The sequence below is a fragment of the Carassius gibelio genome, chromosome B1 (assembly GCF_023724105.1).
Source record: "Carassius gibelio isolate Cgi1373 ecotype wild population from Czech Republic chromosome B1, carGib1.2-hapl.c, whole genome shotgun sequence".
Taxonomy (NCBI): Eukaryota; Metazoa; Chordata; class Actinopteri; order Cypriniformes; family Cyprinidae; genus Carassius; species Carassius gibelio.
Genome location: NC_068396.1, coordinates 22,840,949 through 22,865,342, shown reverse-complemented (window position 1 = coordinate 22,865,342; position 24,394 = coordinate 22,840,949). Strand labels below are relative to the sequence as shown.

The following is a 24,394-nucleotide window of genomic DNA, read 5'->3' as shown; positions in this document are numbered from 1 at the left end:
AAGACCGCACTTTAAAATAAATAAATAAAATAGTTGCGGTTAAATTTTTAATCTCTTAATTCGATGTTGTGTGGCCCTTCAACCCGCAGATGGCGATGTTGCATTGCTGCTGATTTTTCGCTGGACTACAGGAGCCAAAACTTAACTTGGATTGGTTTTTTGTGATCTGATCATATACCATAATAAGGACAAGACGAGGATAAACAACAGCAAGATAATTTTATTGCATTACTTTTATTATGTGATGATACAGAACACTAATGGAAAATGACATCTATTAAACATAAAATCTATCTTTCCAGAAATAAAACGGAATATTGCCATATTTCTCAAAACCTCCAATGCATGTCAAAAAAAAAAGCAGTGCATCGTGTCACATACCTTAATTAACAAGCTAGATCACTCCCTTCAGGCTTACCGTTCTGAAAAATCAGTGTAATGTTGAGCAAAGAGATAACAAGTACAGAAGTAGTACATGGAACAATAGATGACAAATCCAAGACTTGAGATAGTAATCTAATATTGCTGCAACAGAGGAATTAAAATATCGTGCACTTAATGACTCCGGATTGAAAATGTCTAACTATTCTAAAATACAATTTCACATTTTGTCTAATCTGTACAAATAAATTAGCAAACGAACAAAACTATAAACAATCCCTACAGATTTCTTGCTTTGCTGGCTCATATGAAGGCAACTCTAAACTACTGCAAAATGACCCCAGAAACACAGCAGTGCTAGTCACTCAACACACCCCCACAAATGCGAATCGCTTTCTTGTTTCTTCAGCAGAGTCAAAAAGTCAAGCAGTCTATTTTCAAACACAATCTTGAAAATGTATTTGAAGTTTCAGCAGGGCAAGTTTCTTGCCAGTTTCAAAGTCTTTTTCCGGTAGCATGTTTAGATCCACCCTAAAAAGTGTTTCACTATTCATAACCAAGACATGAGTTGAACACAGTAAATAAAAAAGCAGAGCGGATCTTTCATATCCAAAGCACCTATATACAAACAATCACACATTAAGTTTCAAACCCACCCTGGGTGCTGGAATCAGAAGCCAAACTGGAAGAAGAAAGCAGGGATACAAGCAGACGGCCACTATACAGACAGTACTGAACGTTTGTTAAAGGCTGGATTACACTAAATGACTTTTAAAAACAGAATTGATTTTAAAACAGCTTCATTATCTTACTGACTTCGTAAATAGTTACAGAGAAAAACCAGACCGCATATATTAAAAGACTGAGGATCACACAGGGTTGCCATGTCCACCGTTTTCCAGCAGAATTGCTGTTGCTGTGGGAATGGTTCACCCAAAAATGAAAATCAATTTGATGCAAAACATGTATGAATTTCCTTCTTCTGCTGAACATAAAAGAAGATATTCTGAATAATGTGGCTAACAAAATTCTGTATACTATGGAATTCAGTAGGGACCAGAAACTCTTTGGCTACCCACATTCTTCAAAATATCTCCCTTTGTGGGAACAACTTGAGGGTGAGCAAATGATAACAGAATTTTCATTTTATGGTGAATTGTACATTTAAAGGTTTGACATATTTTATATATTTTTGGTTCGACACACACACACACACACACACACACACACACACACACACACACACACACACACACACACACACACACACACACACACATATATATATATATATATATATATATATATATAAAATTCTGAAATGCTTATATTGAAATATTTTATAACCTGTTCTAGATGTTACATTTACGTTAAGGGGGAGCTAGTAGGTAACCTTTTAACTCAATTATGAAAACAGACTTTTATTGTGACTTCTAAGATGAAATTGTGTATAACGCATAACTGTGACTGTAAAATATGTATTTTAGGGATTTTTTTTTTTAATCATATTTGGGATAGGGTTATTGGACTAGTTTTGAGCTAGTTTTTGATTAGTCACTGGTTTAGTTTTGTTGACCTGGCAACCCTGCTTTTAAGTCTTTCCGGACACAACAAATGTCCTCAGAGACTACACATCACTGCAAGGAGACACAGATTTAAACAGCACGTGTGTCCTAAATATCAATGTTTGGTATTCTCTTAACTAGTAGAATCAGAATCTGTAAATAAAAAAGCAGTAGTCTGTGCTCATCATACACAATTTTCTATGAAACCTTTCTTCGGACGACGTACTCGTCCAGACTGTACAAATTGGGGCAAGAGTAGTGTAGTGTATTCCAGACTTTTAGCTAGCATGATTTTTGTATTTATGCATTTATATTTGATATTGTCTCCTTATTGTTTCCCTTAAGTAGTATTATTCTTCCTTTGGCAGGCCCTTACTGGCCTCAGCCTCAGCACTGCATTCTGGGAAGTGGGGAGGAGGGGCAGAGTGAGGAGAGGGCAGAGGTGCTGATGGTGCATTGGGGGTTGTTGAGGCTAAAGGCTCAACGGGAGCAGCACTCCTAGAGTCCTCCAGTTGAACAGATGAGCGTCCCTTGTGGGAGCGTCGTCTCTCTGGGTGGGTGGAGGAAGGGCTCTTTCCTGGAGGAGGGGGGCTGCGGTCCTGGCACCGGCGAGAAAGCTGGATGGTTTCCTTATCTAGAGCTGTGTTCTACAGGAGAGACGCAATATGTTAATGTTCGAATGAGGTGCACCCACCCAAAAATGGAGAGGAAATTGAAAACAATTCAGTGGGGAAAGAGTAAGTGAGATGAAGTTATGATCTGGGAGGTCAAGAGAGAGATCAGTTTAATCTTAAAGGCACATTGTAAACCCCGCCCATGTCAGACAATTGAACATGACCGAATTTCAGAATTAAGTGTTATGCTGATAACTTATCCAGATTTTACATTTTAATCTAAAATATTATATGGATTTAATCTCAAGTCGTATAAATAGTCTTGATCTTTAGTATAGAGATGTTCATGGTGACAGCCTCCATAGAAAAGACTGGATTTGTGATTAAAAAATAAAAAATACAAATGTTCTCAATCTTCTATTTATTTAATAAAACGCACAAAAAAAGAAAAAAAAAATACACAAATCAATATCATCTTTTGTGTTCTTCAGAAAAGAGGCAGGCACATGAACAACATGAGGGTGAGTAAATGAAGTACATTTTACAAGTAAGTAAATTTAGTGTGTCCCTTTAAGCAATAAAGCAAGCTGTTCTGTGTTTTCCCCATAGCTGTAAGAAGAAACATGTTCAAACTAAGACAGTATGCATGACCTGGTTTCACTGAAAAGTCAGTACTATTGATCACATCACAGGTGGGAGAAGACCACCGCAGTAAAAGAGACTGGAAAGTGGCAGAGAGTGATAAACACCACTGAAGTTCATAACAGAATTAAAGCGAGTCAAGAATTCTCTAAGCTGACAACTTGCCATGTCTTGTAGGCCAAAAGGATCATCTTCAGTGATGTTACTGTCACTTTCTCCCAGTAAAAGAGTGTACAGTTTGTGTGAGGAGACAGGCGGGGAGGGAGGAGCATAGCAGTTAGTGTTAGTACATACCATTGCCTTGGAGCTAGTCAAAGGATAGCAATGCCATGGGGAGAGCAGAAGCAGAGGACAGAGACTAGTCTTACTCACAGAGCACATACAGCACAAATTCATACACAACACTAACATAACCTCTAACACTTCAGCTGAGAGACAGCTCACAAGGACTACTTCAGAAACACTCAGTTTGCCTGATTAAAGCAAAATACAGCCACTTAAAGGGACAGCTCACTCAGAAATGAACATTCGGATGTTATTCACCCCCATATGCTTCCAAACACACATGATGCTATTTTTGTCCTGTCAAAAAAAAAAAGCTGTCAAGTTCCAGAAAGGACAATAAGCACTATAAAAATATATTAATATGTGCTTATTACTGCACTTCGATACAATTTCTAAGTATTTGTAGTTTACTGGAGTATTTTAATTTTATTTCACTACATTTCAAATCATAATAATGTTTTCATTTGTCTACGTTTTAAAAAAAATGTCGTTCCTCGTTGCATTTTGAACTGGAGAAATTGTTATGCACTACCAGATGTAGCAGTGTTCCATCTTTATTTGACCCTTTAACTCTAGCAATCTCTATTCTAATTCTATTCTTAAAAAACACTTGCACTCTATATTCATTTACTAACTGCTTGTTTTCTTAAATCTTTTCTAATCTTTTAGTATTATATTTGTTTTCTTTTTATTAATTATACAATTAACAAAAGAAAAAGATGCCTCTAACATTAGCTTGCTTGATACTTTTTCTATTCTATCTGTTTTTTTATTATTTATTATATAATTTAAAAAAACAACCTTGTGGCGTATACTGCTAACTGAGGCTTGTTATAGCACTTCTATATCATTGCTCTTTTGTTGATTTTGATTGCTTCCAATGTCCTCATTTGTAAGTCGCTTTGGATAACATAATCTGCAAAATGATTAAATTTAAATGTAAGTATACATTAAAAATGTATTTCTTCTTATCAAAGTTACAAAAGTGATTTAGTCAAGACCAGGGAAGATTTTCTCTCTTTTGTTGTTTGATTAACATGAATGACAGACAGCAGGAATGTTAGACTGCTGTCACTTTAAGAGCTGCCTGTGTCCAATATACTGTTACACGTGTTTTCATTCTCAGATGTTTACTTTCACTTAACCTAAATTACTGTGTTTACGAGGATACTTGCAAAGACAGCATTTTGACACATACAAGTGTGTGTATTTAACCATTCAGAGTTTCAGACAGAGCGCACGCAAATAGCTAAATGCTAAAGCTAAACGATAATCTCTACCAGTTGACACATTTTGGTTAATCGGTTAATTATTTATGCATTACCATCTGAACGGAGTTTAAAAACTACACAATGTTAAACTAACCAGATTAATGCCTCAGCAGTTTCAAATAATATAAAAAGTCGTATTTGCGTAGTTCCTCTCAACACATTTAGCAAAATGTGACATCTGTTTTTATATTGTATATTTAGATTTGGCAACACGCAATAATTTTTTCTAACTTTTATAAACTATCTGGTATATTTTCTTATTTTTGCACACATAAATTATCAGTAATTTTAAGAAGTATTCGTGTATTATGTAGATTTAGCAGAAAGATAGAGTACATAAAATTGCTAATAAAAAAAAAAGAAATTATCAGTCTGTACTTTTAATACTTAAGTACTTTACTTTTGTACTTTTAGCCATGTAAAATTCAAAAGGAGTCCTTAATACTTTTACTTTCACTTCTGCCTGGAACATACCAAATTTTCCATAATAATTTTTTTGATAAAACCTGACAGATCATTGTTGGAATTACATGAGGGTGAATAATTGGCAAAAGCATCATATTGGGTTAAGCTATTCCTTTCATTGGTACATTCCTCAGCTGTGGACAAAACCAGTTATAAAAAAAGAAAGCTGAAAAAAAAAAATAGGGTGTGTTTGTACCCTATTAATACATCTAAATATACTAGCTATTAAAAAAAGAAAATAAAACATTTCATTGAAAGGAAAAACAAGTAAATCATCATTTTATCTATAAAAAAGAAAAGGAAAAAAATCTAAATAACTAAATAAAACCTTTCAGTGAACTATTTAATCCAAGGCAATTTGTGTACATAATTATGCATCTCTCTCTCCCGGTCATTAGATTTATTAATTTAAATTATTAAATTACAATACTGCCAGAAGATGGCAGAGTTTCATATTCTCAGTCCTTTGAAATTTGTTTGAGGATGCTGGCAGCTGTCATGAAATAGACTGTCTCTAGATTAGGTAACAGAGAGAGAGAGAGAGAGAAGCCATTGGATTGCAGTGTTAATTTTACAAGCAGTCAGTATTGCATGCACGCCAATACAAACCTTTCAGCTAGAGCCCAGAAAGAAACAATATACAGCAATAATGTGCAAAGAAGCCATATGGCACAGAATATAAGCCATTTAAAGAGCCACCATGAACATGGAGTGGAATGAGAAGATGGAAAGACAAAAAGTGGACCAGATCATGGTTGGAACATGAGGTATGTTATGATTGTTGTCTAGAATTAGATGCAAGACCAGAAAATGCTAAAAAAAAAAAAAGGGGGAGGGAAAAAGAGGCATCAAAGTGCAGAGACTGCTAGAGTTTAGTGAAGTCAAAGAAATCAAGCTCATTAAAAAGAGGTTTAGGTTTGGAGTCATATACCCCATATCCAGTGGTGGACATCACTTTGGGTCTTGGGAGAGCAAGGAAGGGGTGTAGATACAGCCCTGCCCTTACAGATCAAACTGTCAAATGAGATTCACATCAGAACACGTTTAGCCAGAGTCTCTGCTGCTCCTTTTTTCCCAAGCAGAAAAGTGAACAAAAAACTGACCTTTTATTTAATGTTTCAAAAGCTCAGGGTTTTTACAATGTATTTTAAATGAAAATGATGCCATAAACAAATGTTTCCTATACAATGAAGGTCCACTAATATGATACTTATTCATTTTATATACGCCCCAAACAATGAATGACATTCAGTATTCTTGACCATGGCAATCCAGACAAGATGAAGACCAGTGACAACACTGAAAACACCACATTAGCAGAGACAAACACCTTAATGACAGTGAAAAGAACTGAGACACAAGTCTGGCAGTGAGGGGTTTATGGTGCAGTGAACTGGGATGGGAATTTAATAAGACATGAAGGTGGAAATGGCTGAAAATGCTTCACTCATGTCTGCCTCTGAGCTCATAAAGAACATTCTGCCAAGAAATAAAGGGATTATTATAAGTCCTTCAGCGATTTTCAAGCACTATGAAGAGCAATACTGACCACACTTTTGCTTGGTCCTGTATTTAACATACCTTTTCTAATATATGTATCCAAATCAGCACATTAGAATGATTTCTGAACGATCGTGTGACATTGTAGTAATTGCTACTGAAAATTCAGTTTTGCATTTTAAAATACATCCATCAATTTATTTTAAATAGTGAAAATTTATCTGTAATTATGTTACTGTTATTGCTGTATTTTTAAACAAGTAATTGCAGCCTTAAAAGATATGACATAAAAAAAAATATCAAATTATTTGGAAAAAAATACAACAATCGACAAAATCTAATGACTTACAGTCATTGAATGTGAGCATAAAAACCAGCACACTCAAATATATACAAAAACATAAGTCTTTGGTTAGCTCTCATGGATTATGGGTAATGTAGTTTTTATACATACATTTGGCTATTAAACACAAATATTTAAAGAGATTTTCAAAACCTGAATCACATTACTCATGGTATGTCTGAGAGGTTTATACATTATGGAGATATAGAGAAAGTGAATGGGCAGTTTTCTAAAGTCATGTCCAAATTCATATCTCTGGCATATTTTGTCCTGCGCTTGCTTACAATGCAATAATCTCTAATATTTCCTGAGATTTAGCAGTTATGTAAGTCATGAGCTCAGAGGGAGACAAACTGATTGATTTGATGCCGGTGTCCACAGTGGCTATAAATTCAGTGACGGCCTATGCTTCGGAATTATTTGTAATCCAAATGACTAAACATTAGGGGCCGAGAGGATGAGATTGGTTATTTCTTTAAGCGTAGCATATTAACAGACGACAGCAGCTGCAGTGATGATGTGCAGACTGTTTCTCATGTGTGAGTGTGTGTGCTCACCACAATCACAGAGACTCCAGGGGAAGTGTTGCTCTGCTTCTGCACAGAGTTAAAGTGCTTTTTGAGTTTACCTGCCACCTCCATCTTCATATTGTTTTCCATTGCAGCATCCTCCTGTTGGTTATAGAAGTGGATTAGGACAGGCCAATCTAATGGTGAGCAATATTACTGTTCTCCAGAGCATTCAGACGAAATTGTGGGTTTCAGTTTGAAAAATAATCGAAACCACCACAAATAATGTTTCATGAGTAAGTGTGCGGGCGAATCCCTTGTGGCCAATCAGGTTACTTTACATGCAATAAATACATTAGGTGTATTATATTTTTTTATTGAAATCTGACACTGTAATGTAGCACTTGCATTACCTAAGTCACACATACACGACGCACTAAACCTTTTCACACACATTTACCGTGACCCAGGGGTGAGACAGCACATCCTCCGCTGTGTACCTGGCCTCCACATTCACCTGCAGCATGTGACCAATCAACTCCTGTACCAACACACCATCATCATATTTTCAGTAAACAGTCTTCAATTTTCAGTCTACATTTTTAGCATTAAAACAGAAAAGGTACCAAAGGTATCTGTGCTTAAAGCTAAGGAATTATGGTAGGTTTCAGAAAAGGGACTTTAGTTTGTAATTTAGCTTGTAAGACATTAGTCTAAGTGAGACATTTAGTCTCAATTTTGATATTTTGATAGAATTTTGATAGAAATTATGACACATGGGGCTTATTTAAGACCAGACTGATTTCCAGTAAAAAGAAAGACCATTAAGATGCTCTAAAAAAGGTCCTGTGCTTGTCCACATTTGCATGCACAGCAAAAATTCTGTCATCCGTTGCAGAGAAAGATGTTAGAAACCCAGCACGCAAAACAGTTCTAAAACTGGATGGGGTGAATGTGAGAGGAGGAGGATTTGAATGAGATGATATAATGATGTGAGTAGGATGAAACCGAGTAGGGTGCAGTCAGAATTGAGAACAGCATAAAGAATGAAGGATGTCGAGATAAATAAGTGAAGGTGAGACAGTGAGTTCTGAAGCATGCTAAAGGAATAGCTCTGGCCAAAAATCAACATTTCCTGCAAATTTACTTACGCCTCAGGTCATTCAAGATATATATGAGTTTGATTCTTCATCCGAACATATTTGGAGAATTTTAGCATTACATCAGTTGCTGATGCTCGGCAGTGAATGGGTGCCGTCAGAATGAGAGTTCAAACAGCTGATAAAAACATTATAATAATCCACAAGTAATACGCACTTCAGTCCATCAATGAATGTCTTGAGAAATGAAAAAAACTGCATGTTTGTAAGAAACAGCTCTGGAGAAAGCAATATCATGAATAGAGGACTTGCATTTTAGCTGAAAGCTATGCATTGAGTATAAAAACAATTATGGATTTATTACAAACATATTTGTCGATCATTCTGAAGTTTGTATCAACTCATTCTGACGGCACCCATTTACAGCAGACGATCCATTGGTGAGTAAGTGATGTCATGCTAAATTACTCCAAATCTGTTCCGATAAAAAGACAAACTCATCTACATCTTGAATGGCCAGTGGGTGAGTACATTTCTAGCAAATTCGACATTTTAAGAAAACCTTAAGTTCATTTTAGTGTTTTACTCCTTGAAATATTGTCATGATGTGTTTGTCTGTACTCACTTTAGCAGAATCTGTGATATTGTCCCAGAAGGGTGATGGGAAATCTAAACGCCCCACCAGGATCTGATCAAATAGGTCCTCCTGGAGGTTATTCTCACTACAAAAACAAATGGCAAGCCCAAAGACAATTCAAACAACTGCTGAGTACAATATATACAAAACATCAGCAACATGAACAACATGAGACTAAACATTAGACGGTAGTTTATTAACATGAAAGACTGAGCAGGTATTATAGTGGTACCTGCGGAACGGTGGGAAGCCACATAGGAGGATGTAGGTAATTACTCCAGCTGCCCAGATGTCCACTTTTAGCCCGTATCTGAGGTGACACAGTTAATAACATTCAGCCCCCAGCATTTTAAAGGCTATTAAACAGCTACTCATGCCTCCATAGCAATATGACTTCAGAAAAACAACGATAATCAGCGATTCTTACCCTGACTCTGCTATGATTTCTGGGGCTACATAAGTGGGCGTTCCACAAACAGTGTACAGTGGGCCTTCAACCACTGTGGCCAAGCCAAAATCACCCAACTTTAAGGACTTTGTGCCATTAGGATACTCACACACCTACAACACAAATAACGAAAGGCAAAAGGATTCTTTTAATCCATTTACATTCTTTCCTTCTTGACATACCGTAAGTCATTTTTATATGTACAAAGTGCAAAGTTGTTTAGTTTGTTGAAATACAACGTTTTGTATTCCTGCACTGCTGTGTATGTGTTGTATTTTTCAGATTTATTGTCACTGTGCAAGGTGTGGAGGTGTGTATACCTGTATTTTGCATATTTAATGTCTCTTTAGAGGGTTGTCTGTGTATATGTGCATACCAGCAGATTCTCAGGTTTGATGTCTCGATGGACGATACACATCCGGTGCAGATATCTGAGGGCTGCCGCCAGGTTGAATACCATTACACTAGCATCTCGTTCAGTGTATTTTGTTGAGGAGGTGATTGAATCAAACAGATCGCCACCCTGAAATACACAGATGTCAATACAAACAACTAAACATCTCCATCTCTGTATTTTGCATAAAACAGACTTTAACCTAGAGGTAACAAACATGTTTCTGCCTTTATATGGGGCCAAGAGTATAATATTGAATGCAGCTATTTAGTGCAATGTAGCTGACAACAATACACAGCATTTACAATGCATTTAACTTTCCTATAAATTCAGGGTGCATCTGAGTTATATATTATATTATATTATATTATATTATATTATATTATATTATATTATATTATATTATATTATATTATATTATATTATATTATATTATATTATATTATATTATATTATATTATTTAGCTTCGTTTTCTTTTTTTACATGCACTACAGGTCAAAAGTATAAATGTTACAAAAGATCTATATCAAGTAAATGATATTTAAAAAATAATGTTATATTTGATATTGAGTTTTACCATCAAAGGAATAAATTCCATTATAATATATATACTAAAAAAAAATATATATATAAATATATAATAATATATATAAATATATAAAAATATAAAATATATATATATACTGTTTTATATATATATATTAAAATTAAGTTATTTTAAACTGTTTTCATATTTAGAAAATTTATGTTTTATTGTATTTTTAATTAAATGCAGCTTTGGTAAGCATTATTTTTTTTATTTAATTTTACAGATTACACATTTATGAAAGGTAGTGTCTGAAATATATATATAAAAAAATTGAAAGAATTAAACAAATGTTGCTGTCAGTGTAAATTGATGAATAATGCACAATAAGACCAGAATTAATTATCAAGTAAATATAGCATCATTTTTTTTTTATGTTGTCTTTAGTGTAGTGTGGTGAGAAGTGTGCAATGTTGAGAGATGTATAAACTGTGGTGACTAACAAACAGTACCTTCACAAGTTCCATGACTAGATAGAGTTCGGTGGGCGTATCCACCTCCTCAATCAGCATGATGATATTGGGATGCTTAACACGCCTCAACACTGCCACTTCACTCTCGATCAGGTGCTCCTGTGTGTTCAAAGCATGTGTCACAACAAATTCCCAACCGTTAAAGCAACTCTCAGCAGTCTTTTGTCTTCAGCTGCCAAGGCATAAATCTGCATGAATTCCTGAGGTTTGCTCTTGCAGGAAACCAGGCAAACAGGAAACCAACTTCCTCGGTTAAAGCGCAAGCTAAAATTAGATAATGAGACATTGGCCAAAAACTCTAATATGTTATGCTGTTTACAAATCATTCATACAGTGCATGGCCAAAAGTATGTGAACACCCCTTCTAAATAACTGGTCTTGCTGTTCCAGTAATTCTAGTGAAAATGATTCAAATTTTAGCAGCATACAATGACATTACAACTTTGTTGCAACAGTTTGAGAAGACAATTTACCATTCCAATAAAAGGATTTAAACCTCTAGGATAAATTGGGTCTCATCTGTAGACCTTTTCTCTCATGACTTGCAAAAACTGCAGCATGCTGGATAAATGGCAATCCATAAAATATCTAATCAGCCACATTAAATGGACCAAACATTTCAGACCACTGAGGCATAAATAATTTGCATTGCAATAACCCAACTTTACAGCCAGTGCTAAAAATGCATAAGCAGCTATAACTGCATTGTCATAAGGATAAAATATATGTATTACCAATAAAAAAACAAATGATAAATGTTTCATGGACGGTAAGGAATATTTATGCATGGTGTTTTCTCAGTTCATGCTCTCCATTGGCTAGCTGGTGTTGCAAAAATCTGTAAAGTCCAACTCACTTTGCCTCTGCATTTGATTTTATCAATGATCTTCAGTGCAAACTCCTTTCCAGTGGATCTATGGAAAGAGACAGAACAACAGATGGAGGATAAATATGGTTTGTTTTGAGTGCATTTAATGTGGATGTCCTTTGAGAGCACAAGAAATCTTCCTTTGAACATTTAGCCTAAAACTACTCTAGAGGTAGACAGTATTCTTTATGCATTTTAATCAGTGATCATGACAATAACAAGCTTAGAATGGAAAACAAACAAACTGCATCACAATTTAACTGATCCAAAGAGCCATTTTATCTTTTTCTTATTTTCTTACCGTTCGACACACTCCTTTACCACGGCAAAGTTCCCATCACCTATAACTTTGCCAATTTTGTACTTGTCCATAATTGTGGAAGCAGCTAGGTTCCTGTTTCCATTAACTAAAGGGAACAAACCAATGCATTTAAACACATCAGACTGAAAGAATATCATTTTCATACCACATGATCAAAACTAAGGTGAAAACAATGAGGCAGGGGAATGTTTGGTAAAATCCCCAAATAACAAATTAGCCCCAACATCCGCAGCCAACAGTTTAAATTTGGTTAGTGCACTATGCAGAAAATTGCTGAAGGTCATTCTGACTCACGCGCTGCTGAGCAGGGACATTTGCTCATACACTGCCGCCACAGTGTGTGAAAGTGTGGGAGAGTGTGGAGTGGAGCGCCTGAGCAAATGTGGCACAGAGTGGCATGTGTCAGCACTTTCAGTGCCAAATCTTGTCATACCCCTGAAATGCCCTGTGGGGACTTCTGGGCTTGAAACACAGTAAGATCCAAGGTGAGTGAGTGCATGACAGTGATTCACTTCAGGTGGTTGTTTACCTTCAGGGCTCACACTGTTGTTGAGTTGTTGGGGAGTCTCTGAGGAGCCATTCACATTGGTTGCAGAGGAGTGATGTGCAGGAATCTGCAAACAGAGACAAAATAAGTCACAAGACCTAAGACATTTAGAACTCCTTAAAAGCACTATTTATATGTTTTATTTACATACTCAAGTGATAGGGCTGGGCGATATAACCACAACAACAATAAAAAAGAATGATATTTATTCTGTTGATATGAAATGTATTGAGTGATTTTTTTTTTCCTAATCAGAAGAACCATTAAATCAACCAAACATCAAATGTAGCCCAGCACAAGTGTATTAAGTAGTAAGTAAAAGTATTCAAGACAGGGCCTTAACCATCATAGACATTATTTAGATTTATAGGTCATCAATATAGGTTTTTTTTTTTAATTACAAATTTTTAAACATTGTGTACACACACACACACACACACACACACACACACACACACACAGGCTTCTATCAAAAAAAAATGTACTGTCCCCAAACAATTGTGTAGTTTTACTAAAAATAAAACTCCAGTGAAAATTGTTTTTGTGATTTTAAGTATAAGTTTGATTAAGTAATTTACATGAATGTCATAAAAGGTCATAAAACAGGCTTTTCCTGAAACAGGTGAAGCTGCATTTTTGTTGAATGTGCTTTAAATATGAATATTCATTATTGGTAAAAAAAAAAACATGTAATACCTTCCTGATACACAAATCCATATTCCTGGCAAGTAAACACATGCTATTATAAGCATTAAAAGATAAAATATCAAGTAGTAAAATACATTCTGGAAAAGTATGCATTATTACCTTATTTCACTCATTTCATTACATAACGACTAACAGAATATATCACTTTTTATGAGAGTAAATGTTTCTGTGTCTTTTACTGCATATACAAAAGATTAACATTTCACAGATATTAAAATGTCTTTACAGTCAACACGGTGCGTGATACAAGGATTGCAAAACAAGCCAATGTCCAAATAAATAAAAAAAATCGCATTGTGATATTTATAACCAAATCATCACAAATCATGGATGCTTATTATATTGCCCAGCCCTGGTAAAAACAAAAGCAATGCCAACTGGTTATACCGTAGCAGCTATGCGATTATACTAAACCTTCACATAAAGCATAATATGTATAATCAATAATACACTGCCATCTGACACTGAGCGTCATCCTTAGTGAAATAAATGGTTGATGAGGAGACAAGAAAAGAGCTGTCCGGAAGACAAACTGCGTGTGACTGACACAAAAATATTAGACCCAGTCTTAAAAGATTTTAAATGGTCTGGCAATCAGTATGGTTAAAAAGCCTGCATGTTATCTTTATACAGCAGCCAAATAAGAATTAAACTGAAGTGACAGTGACATGTGACTACGTAAGCCAATGGAAACAAATACTGGCAGCATCCTGGTTAAAGCTGATTTAATAGAGGCCACAGGATTCCTCTAAGCATACGAGTACCAGTTGGGTATTACAAGCTTTTTTGAAGGATTCAAATACTCCAATGGATTGTGAGTTAAAATATACGGCCAAATAGTATGCTGTTAAAACGACTGAATCGATCATACAATCATTTATGTAAGATTCCCAACTGAAAACTTGTATACCCAGAAGGAACTGCAGCTCATTTGAATGGCGCTACAGAAGGCAGAGTTTTATAATACCTGTACAGAGAGACGGAGGGGGACTCCCATCCGCTTGTTGCAACTAAACTAAAGGCAAGTGGGAAGATATTTATGTAACCACAACGTTGTCGCATTTGGTCTAAAATTAGCCTGAAATCTCAAGAACAATGTGCAACGAACCAGCCTGACAAGCAACTTTCCATCAAACCACTCACCCAGCCATATCTCCAGTACAATAAATGGTAGAATACTATGAATAATTTGTACAATCACAAGTATCTGAAAATAGCATATTTCTCAATTTGCAGACATTGGTTTTATATAGCTTGTTAGACTTAATATAATTTAATACACTTTTCACTAAAATTGAACTTTCACATCTCAGAGACCATATTAGAGTTCCTTAGAAAAAAAAAAAAATAAATAAATAAATAAATAAGGCAATTTATAACAAACTGTACAATATATTAAATTAATATGCTTAAAATTTGCAAAATAAATTAATATTTATCCATTTCAATTCCAAATGTTTGAATGCTTTAAAACGCCATGTGGAAGAATTCTCCTCTTAATTTGTTTTGTAAAGAAAAAGAAAATTGAGATCCCATTTGAGAGTTCCCTATAAGTAGTTGACTAAGGGAGTATGTGCCAATATCTACCACTAATCCCTCTCTAAAAACGAATCAAATTGTCTCCTTGTCATTCAAATTCTCCTTGTGCTTTCAAGAAGCTTTAAAGATAGCGCACCCGTATGAGAAGAAGCTTACTGTGGGCCGGACAGGTCAGTTAAGCAGATTAACAGCAGGAGTTCTCGAGGCTATGATCATAATTGACTTTGACCTTTGGTTTAATTACAGATCTGCAGTCAGATCTCAGCAAGATCTCAATGCCCAGACTCACAATGCTTCTAAGAATAGGAGTGATTAGGCCTATCAGAGCGGATATTCTGTTACAAGTGCTGATGAAGACTTCAATGTCCTTAGAAGATCATGTTGAAACCATCCTGATGCTAAACCCCCACTATACAGACAGCTACTGAACACTCTCTAATGTTGTATGGTGTGGAGACTCTAATAAGGAAAGTCAGGGGCAAGTTACATTTTTTAAATTGTTTTTAAATTGTTTAGCACACAGTATAGGAAAAAGTGACGTTATAAAGTGTCATCACTGTACCCTGAAGAAATTTAGGGGCGTTACAACTGCAGCTTCAATTTGTTGTGAGGGTATAATTGATGTAGCTTCACTAAACTCTTTTAATCCGGATTGAAGCGTTATGATGCTGTCATCATCCAGAAGCCTGATCTTATTTTTGACTTGATGAAGAAATAATCTATTCTAAAACTCGCCGTGTTTTGCCAGTAAACTGATTAGCAGCACAGTGGAAGCCTGTTGCCATGCCGACGGGTTTACCTTGAAGTTGCGCATGCTGCGGGGGCTGGTCGGGGACGAACTGGAGGATTTGGCGGATCTGGGGGTAGTGATTTGGCTGTTCGGGACTCCATTAACTGAGGAGTGTGACAGGAAGAGGGAGGGAGACAGAGAACAGAGAAAACACAATGTCACACAGTGTTACTTCTGACACTGCTTATTTTATGCTGCACATGCACTGTCTTAGATATTAGTAACGGTGTTATCTGTAAGATGATATTGCCTGCATAATATCAGCTGATCAAAATTTGAATTTACATCATCAAATTTCACTAATTCATTTTCAACCAACCTTACTTACTTTCTTCCGCAGACAACAAAAAGGCAAAAAAAAAAAAAGCTTGTTTCCAAATGGCGAGCCTATTTGACTTCCCAGTTATCTAAAATCATATTGTTCCCATTCATTGCAACTGTAAAATATTTTTTGTGCAATTTAAATGTGTGATTACAGTCATAAGCAGTGTTGGGGGTACAGATTACAAGTAATGCTAGTTATGTAATCAGATTACTTTTTAATCCACCATTTATTCACTGACACCATTAATGTCCCCATGCTGAGAGAAAGTGGGAGTGAGGTGTAGAGGCAGAGGTGTTTCGTCCAGCCTGAGGCTTATTAATTTCACTTTTGGCGTGAAAGGTCCTTTACAGTTGGCAGTTGTTATATATATATATATATATATATATATAAAAGCAAGCATAGCCCAGATGACAAAAAAAAAATAAAATAAAAAGAAAATATATATATATATGGAAAAGGAACATAAAGCATTACATTCCATAAAAAGTAACTAAATAATGCAATTAGTTAAATTTTTTATTGATTAACACAATAATGTAATGCAATACTTTTAAAAGTAACTGCTCATAAGTGAATTTAAATTAAGTTTGAAAGTTATAGGGGAGGGGAATGACAACTAAAATTCTTATTTTCCTCAGACAAAGCTATTATATGACTTCAGAAGACTTTTGCAGTGCATGAGTCATATGAACTACATTTACGGACATTTAAAGAATCTTTTTTTTTTGCAAATTGACAACACATGGTCACCATTAACTTACACTGTTCAGACTAAAACAGTGGAAACATTATGTGTCCTAAAATAAATAAAAAAAATCACAGAGCTTAAAAATTATATAAATGATAACAGAATTATAATTTTTGGGTGAACTATGCTTTTTATGCAGAACAATGCATCTTTTTTTTCTACTTATATAACACGTAAATTATAAAAGTCTTCATCATGTTAATGTACTTATTCTCAACCAACGGGGCCGGGGTCCACTAAGGGGCATCATAATGATTTAAAATTGCTTAAAATTAGTCAAGCTTTTATAAAGGTTTTGCATTTTTATAACCTTATTATGTAAATCACAAATAACTGAACAAATAATTCAAATTCACGGGTTAAAAAGAACCACGGAAACGTATGGAATCCAGAAATGTATAAAAATTTACATTTTAATTAGAATTATTTTAGTTGCTAATTTTAATATATGGACTCCCATAGTCTTCACAGCTGATATACCAGAGGAAACTTACCAGCCTAGTCACAAAGTTTGACAACCACTGTGTTAGTGCACACAGTTCACATGTGCATTTGTCAGACATACTTACATTCCTTTAGGTATATAGAGAAAATGAAGTGCTGGCTCAATGACAGGAAAAAAATTAACTTGTGTGAAGAAAAAAAACCCATATGACCAGAACCAGTCAGAAAATGTGTACAGCTACATATGCATGAGCAGCATAAGTCTCCTTGGCTCAGAATAAGTCCCTTAACATGCAAACACAGCAAGTCTTCATGTGCACCACTCACCTGCAGCCAAATCCACAAAGGCTAAATCATAGAATTGACAAGATCATTGTAAAGGCCACGTTAAAATAATGTTATAAAAACAATTAAAACACGGTTTAATATATCATTTCACCCAGATACAGTGCATCCTAAGTGCGTCAGAATCCGCAGGGAGCAGGGATTTGTAGAAAAGCCGCTCTTGGCATTTCCAGCTGAGTTTGTCGATGGGGGAATGAGCAGATTTCTCTCCAGGCATGCAAGAGAACCCTTAGTTCACGGGCACAGGAATTTAGGGTGTACTGCATTAGCCCTTCTAAGCAGAAAGCAGATGATGATGCCTGCATTTAGTGTACACATCCAATTTGGTATGTCTGATAGATTAGAGTATATGCATGCCAGGGTTCGGGGGAAAGTGGCCAGCGAGGGAGTTTTAAATAGCTCTATAGACTAGCTGATGGATTTGGAAGGCCGTGAAGGAGAGCTGTTATCGTGATTGAATGCTGCACCGAAGGGTTAGAGGTCATGTACAGCTCATTCCATAGATGAATGTCCTTTAGGTAATTCAAAATCATGTGTGGAAATTCTTCAAGGATGTCATAGGGCTGTCAGATTCTCTAGTTGTCAGCTAATAGTTTAGTCTTGGTTATGGTAAAGAAAATGTGATTGAAAAGAAAATGAACACATGACAGCCCACTTTTTACTTATTTAGCTTGACAGAGGCACTGTGAAGATGTGGTCACATTAGAGAAATTTTGCTGACAAAAAAGATCTATTGACTATTATCAGTAGACTTTCAAAGCAAGCAACGGCTGTCAATGTGGTGAAACCATGTAACCAACCTGAAACATATGTGAAATCTGCATTGGTAAAACTTTCACCATCGCGCAAAAAAATTCAGATTGCAAAGGGATTTGCTGAACAAGGGTTAAATGTGACCACACCTTTACTCAGTTCACTTTTGAAGAGGTTAGCCAATCATAACTAAAGTGATTTACCTTTAGAAGTCTTTAAGGTACGATAGCTATACTTTAGCTTTAATTCTAAGGGTCAAAGAGAAAATGAAAATGGTCTTGTAAAACTAAATTATGACCATTTTTGGTTTAATAAACCTTGAGAAATACTTACTTGGTGATTTGACTGGAGACTGGCTATTTGCAGAGAATTGTCCTGCTGTTCTTCTCACTAGAGTAGGGAGGAAAGCAATTTAACAAGGAACAGAACAGAAAAAAATGACAGGAAGAAACATGTGAACATCAGTGATTGACTGCTGCTGTTAAGAAATGTTACATTTTTAAACAATCGTTCATTTGGTAACAGGATTGTGCTAGTGGTGGTGCAGTGTGTATCCTCACCAGATCCAGGGGATTTGCTGCGGCGTGTGGATCCTGGACTTTTACTACCAGAGTATCTCACAGGGGGAGCAGAACGAGAAGAATAGGAGGACTTGAGGACCTGACATTCTGGACACAGAGACAAAATAAATGAGCAAAGAATGTATATGCTTGTCTTATAATGTCTCCTGATGCCTCATTTGCAAACATTACCAAAGACACAAGAAAAAATAGGAGAACTTGCTTTCTCCACCCATTCCAAATAATAATCTCTTTGGTTGACTTATTATACTTTACATTTCAAAGGTTCTGGGATTTTTCTAAATGTACTTGTATAATAATTTTGACCTCTGTACGATGTCCGATGAAAAATAATTTCCCATAATTTACAATAATACAGAATTTTGTGGGAAAAGGATAAACAGCTGTTAAAAAATATGTATATTCTTCGAGACTGACTCGTGTATAATCATTTTCTTCCAAATACGGTCATTTTGAGCTTCTGGTATGACACTTGGACATTAACAATCTGGCAACACTGAAGAAAACATTATGTTTAATTCTACGGGTCGAAGAGAATGTGAAAATTATGAAGTAACTAGTGCAAAAAACCTTGATTAATGTTATGATAAATCTTCAGGGAATAAAATCAGGTCAGTAAATGTCTTTACTGTCACTTTTGATCAATTTAAGGTGTCCTTGGTAAAATAACTGTATTAATTTCTTTCAAAAATACTACTGACCCCAAACTTTTGAATGTAAATATATACATTTAGTCATTTAAGCATGTGCCACCATTATTGACTCTGAAAACGGACACACAGACAGGACAGACAGGAACATACATGGATACACATACCAAAGCATGCCTGTATCAGGGCTAATACAGATGCCTCTTGCTAAATGAGTGGTATCTGCTGACATACTTGTTCCAAATTCACATGTGCCAAGAGTGTGAAGCGATCCACAGAGGCGTAATCAAATTTTCTACTCAAGGCCTATGAAAGCAGACCATCTTTCTAATGAGAGCAGTGGGTGCAGAACTTTAGTAATGAATGACTCATACAGCAGCTACTGGGCCCGATCTGTCCTGTCGATTACACAGCACTCGCTAATGACGCCGAGCAGTGATAAATTAGCTGATGAGTACCAGATCGTGGAGTGATGAAGACAGAACAAGCTGAATGACATTATTAAAATGCCATTACTGCCCAGCTAATCTGTTTCTTGGAGCTTAATTTAAGCATTTAACAGCAGAATCTAAAGGAGAGAACGTGTAATGAGTTCTTTAGTTCCAAAAGATTTAGATTTGTGGTGGGCTTGCGTTTTAAGGACACTCCACTTCTGCTGCAGAAAGAAATGGTTGAGCAGTAAATACTGTCAGACACAAACTTACCGTTTCATTATATTTTTGGAAAAGTCCTACTTAACCTAAGTGGGGCAGCGAAGAAGAACTAGGACAAAATGGCAAGCAGATGAACTAAATTCACACAGCTATGAATCAAGATGTGTGTGTGTGTGTGTGTGTGTGTGTGTGTGTGTGTGTGTGTGTGTGTGTGTGTGTGTGTGTGTGTGTGTGTGTGTGTGGTAAATTCTACTAAAACTGGAGGCATTTCAGCAAAACAGGATGAAAATTATAGGCATTTTGGATTTTGTTTGAAATTCACAGCTGCAGATTGTCTTCACTTCCACATCTGCATTATCATGTTCACTAGCACACAAACACAGTCTACACAATGAACAATGGTGAGGAACTGCTCATAACAAGGTCACTTCCTCTGACGGTTGTGTTCATTCTGGAAAAAGAATAAATTTTTGCAGCCCAGTGAATGAATGTGAATGAATGAGTCCATCATTGAAAAGATACTATTAAAATACTATCACTTATTTTTATGAAGGTGACAACTGTGTGGTGTTTTTTGTGCAGATAAAAAGATATTGGTAAGTTTATATTAAAGCTGATGATAATTTTAACTAGCATTTACTTTTAATATCAATGCTAGAAACATTTTGCTGCGATTTGTTTTTAATGGAAACTGTAACATTGTAACATTGTAAATGTCTTTACTTTCACTTTTGATCAAACTAATGCATCCTTGCTGAACAAAAGTATTAATTTCATTACAAAAAAACTGACCCAAACATTTAGTAGTGTATGTTAATCATAATGCAAACAGTTACAAACCCGATTCCAATCCGATCCCAAGTACAGTTGGGACACTGTACAAATTGTGAATGAAAACAGAATGCAAGGATGTGGAAGTTTCAAATTTCAATATTTTATTCAGAATACAACATAGATGACAATTCAATGTTTAATCTGAGAAAATGTACAATTTTAAGGGGGAAATAAGTTGATTTTAAGTTTCATGGCATCAACACATCTCAAAAGAGTTGGGACAAGGCAATGTTTACCACTGTTTACCACAGGAGACAAGTTGCTCAAGTTTAGGAATAGTAATTTTGTCCCATTCTTGTCTAATACAGGCTTCTAGTTGCTCAACTGTCTTAGGTCTTCTTTGTCACATCTTCTTCTTTATGATGCAGCAAATGTTTTCTGTGGGCGAAAGATCTGGACTGCAGGCTGGCTATTTCAGTACCCAGATCCTTCTTCTACGCAGCCATGATGTTATAATTGAAACAGTATGTGGTCTGGCATTGTCATGTTGGAAAATGCAAGGTCTTCCCTGAAAGAGACAACGTCTGGATGGGAAAATATGTTGTTCTAGAACTTGGATATACCATTCAGCATTAATGGTGCCTTTCCAGATGTGTAAGCTGCCCATGCCACACGCACTCATACAACCCCATACCATCAGAGATGCAGGCTTCTGAACTGAGCGCTGATAACAACTTGGGCTGTCCTTGTCCTCTTTAGTCCAGATGACATGGCGTTCCAGTTTTCCAAAAAGAACTTCAAATTTTGATTCGTCTGACCACAGAACAGTTTTCCACTTTGCCACAGTCCATTTTAAATGTAGCTCAAGATTGTTCCAGATTCTCTTAATCTTTGGATGATATTATGCACTGTAGATGATGACATCTTCAAACTCTTTGCAATTTTTCTCTGAGAAACTCCTTTCTGATACTGCTCCACTATTTTTCACCACAACATTTGAGGAATTGGTGATCCTCTCCCCATCTTGACTTCTGAGAGACACTGCCACTCTGAGAGGCTCTTTTTATTCCCAAACAATAAGTTGCCAATTGACCTAATAAGTTGCAAATGGGTCCTCCAACTTTTCCTTATATGTACATTTAATTTTTTTGGCCTCTTATTGCTACCTGTCCCAACTTTTTTGGAATGTGTAGCTCTCATGAAATCCAAAATGAGCCAATATTTGGCATGACATTTTAAAATGTCTCACTTTCAACATTTGATATGTTGTCTATATTCTATTGTGAATAAAATATAAGTTTATGAGATTTGTAAATTATTCCATTCCTTTTTTACTCACAATCTGAACAGTGTCCCAACTTTTTTGGAATTGGTTTTGTACAATTAGATAAATGCTTATTTTTATTATGAATAGAATTACTTTTATTAGCCAAAGCAGATGATGATACACTGATGTTTCACTAATTTATATAACCAATACAATAACAGAAAATGGACAAATAAAAATAAAAATGGTATCATTTGTTTCAAATGCATTAACAGCCACATATCTGTATCCATGAATTGTGTGTTCCTAGATGTGTAGTGAAGGGATACATATATATTATAAGAGTTTAGTATGAGAGACATTGGGTTGAAATGAAGTTAGTGTTTAGCTGAGCCTACCGGTTATAAAGGCTGTGGAAGCCTTACCACTGTGATCCAACACAAAATCGTCCTGCGCGTAACGGTACTTTTCAGGCCCGCACGCGATGAACACGTCATCGTCCCCGAAAAAATCTTGCAAACATGTTATCTGGACAGAGAGAGGAAGGGGTGGGGGAAGAAAAAAAGAGAGAAACACTGTTTGAGAAATGAATGGAAGTAACCATGTGACTGATGAAAGGATAAAGCGTTTAGTAGTCCACAATACTGCACTGCAGAAAATCTAGACCAGGAGTTTGAAATAACAATAGCTGGACTCAGACTGTTTGCATTTATATTTTCACAAATGGATATAAACATAATAACATCTAAACATAACTGAAAGTGCTACACTCTCATTCATAGCTAAAACCACGGTTGTAGAATTTTATCAATGAGATATTGTACTTTCAGCAAACTGATGTGGGCGCAGATTCCATGTCGGCCTACCAATAGCATAAAACACATTTGAATTTTAAAACTGAGTCAAATAACCTTGAATACAGCAAGAAAATGGAAAACGTAAAAAAGGATGGATTTAAGTTGTATTTCAACTGAATGAAGAAAAATACCTGGGAAGGCCAAACATGGTCTTTTAGATGCCGATGCACGGATATAAATTTTTTACTGAAACCAAAAATAAAGTTTACATTTTGCTGAAAACCAAAAATAAAGTTTATTTAAAGGGATAGTTCATCGAAAAATTACAATTATGTCATTAATTACTTACCATCATGTTGTTCAAAACCTGTATGACCTTTGTTCATCTTCGAAACCCAAATTAGGATATTATTTATAAAACCAGAGAGCTCTCTGACCCTACCATAGACAGAAATGATCCTTACATGATCAAGGTCCACAAATGTAGTAAAGACATTGTTACAATAATTCATGTGACAGTGGTTCAACCGTAATTTTACAAAGCTACGAGAATACGTTTTGTTCTGTGTGCAAAGAAAATAAAAATTATGTATTTTTTACAACAATTTGTCTCCTTCACATCACCCTGGCACCATTTTGGAAGGTATCACATATGTAAACAACGTACACAACATATGCATGTGGATATGTTGTTTGCACTTTGATCTAAACATAAACAACATATCCGAGTACATATGTTGTTTTGTATATGATACTCTCCAAAATAATGACAGGGTGATGCGGAGCAGGCAAAATGTTGAATTAAGTTGTTTAAGTTGATTATTTTAAGGATCTCCTTGCTACATTTCTGAGCCTAAATCATGTAAGGATCCTTTCTGTCTATGGGAGGGTCAGAGAGCTTTCCGTGTCAAGATCATCAGCTGGAGTGCCCATGAACTCCTATAGAGGGCACTCCACTCAGGACTCTGGCATGTTGTATTTCCATTTCCAACTCCATTCCCCAGAAACCCATGCTTAGGTCTAATCACCACCAGGTGTTCCCCATTACCACTACCCTATATAAATTGTG

General features: G+C 35.8%; 1 protein-coding gene across 6 annotated transcripts in view; it reads right to left on the bottom strand.

Moving 5' to 3' along the window:
* Window positions 1-202: 202 nt before the first annotated feature.
* The window catches only part of dclk2a (doublecortin-like kinase 2a), a 46,339-nt gene continuing 22,147 nt past the window's right edge, over window positions 203-24,394 (bottom strand). Inside the window, exons 3-18 of one of the 6 annotated variants that reach the window (XR_008152280.1) lie at window positions 22,927-23,056; window positions 19,164-19,271; window positions 18,937-18,993; window positions 15,998-16,092; window positions 12,934-13,018; window positions 12,384-12,489; window positions 12,071-12,128; window positions 11,194-11,313; window positions 10,137-10,283; window positions 9,740-9,873; window positions 9,545-9,622; window positions 9,301-9,397; window positions 8,030-8,116; window positions 7,624-7,737; window positions 6,155-6,237; window positions 2,453-2,593 (exon numbers count right to left, since the gene is read on the bottom strand). Coding sequence is in view for 4 of the 6 variants with exons in the window: in XM_052546392.1 (XP_052402352.1) it covers window positions 2,297-2,593; window positions 7,624-7,737; window positions 8,030-8,116; window positions 9,301-9,397; window positions 9,545-9,622; window positions 9,740-9,873; window positions 10,137-10,283; window positions 11,194-11,313; window positions 12,071-12,128; window positions 12,384-12,489; window positions 12,934-13,018; window positions 15,998-16,092; window positions 18,937-18,993; window positions 19,164-19,271; window positions 22,927-23,056 (1,713 nt within the window). In the remaining 2 variants the exon portion in view is untranslated. Of the gene's footprint in view, window positions 2,594-6,154; window positions 6,238-7,623; window positions 7,738-8,029; window positions 8,117-9,300; window positions 9,398-9,544; window positions 9,623-9,739; window positions 9,874-10,136; window positions 10,284-11,193; window positions 11,314-12,070; window positions 12,129-12,383; window positions 12,490-12,933; window positions 13,019-15,997; window positions 16,093-18,936; window positions 18,994-19,163; window positions 19,272-22,926; window positions 23,057-24,394 lie in introns of all 6 variants that reach the window. The other 5 variants (XR_008152281.1, XM_052546394.1, XM_052546392.1 and 2 more) reach the window with 5 other exon arrangements.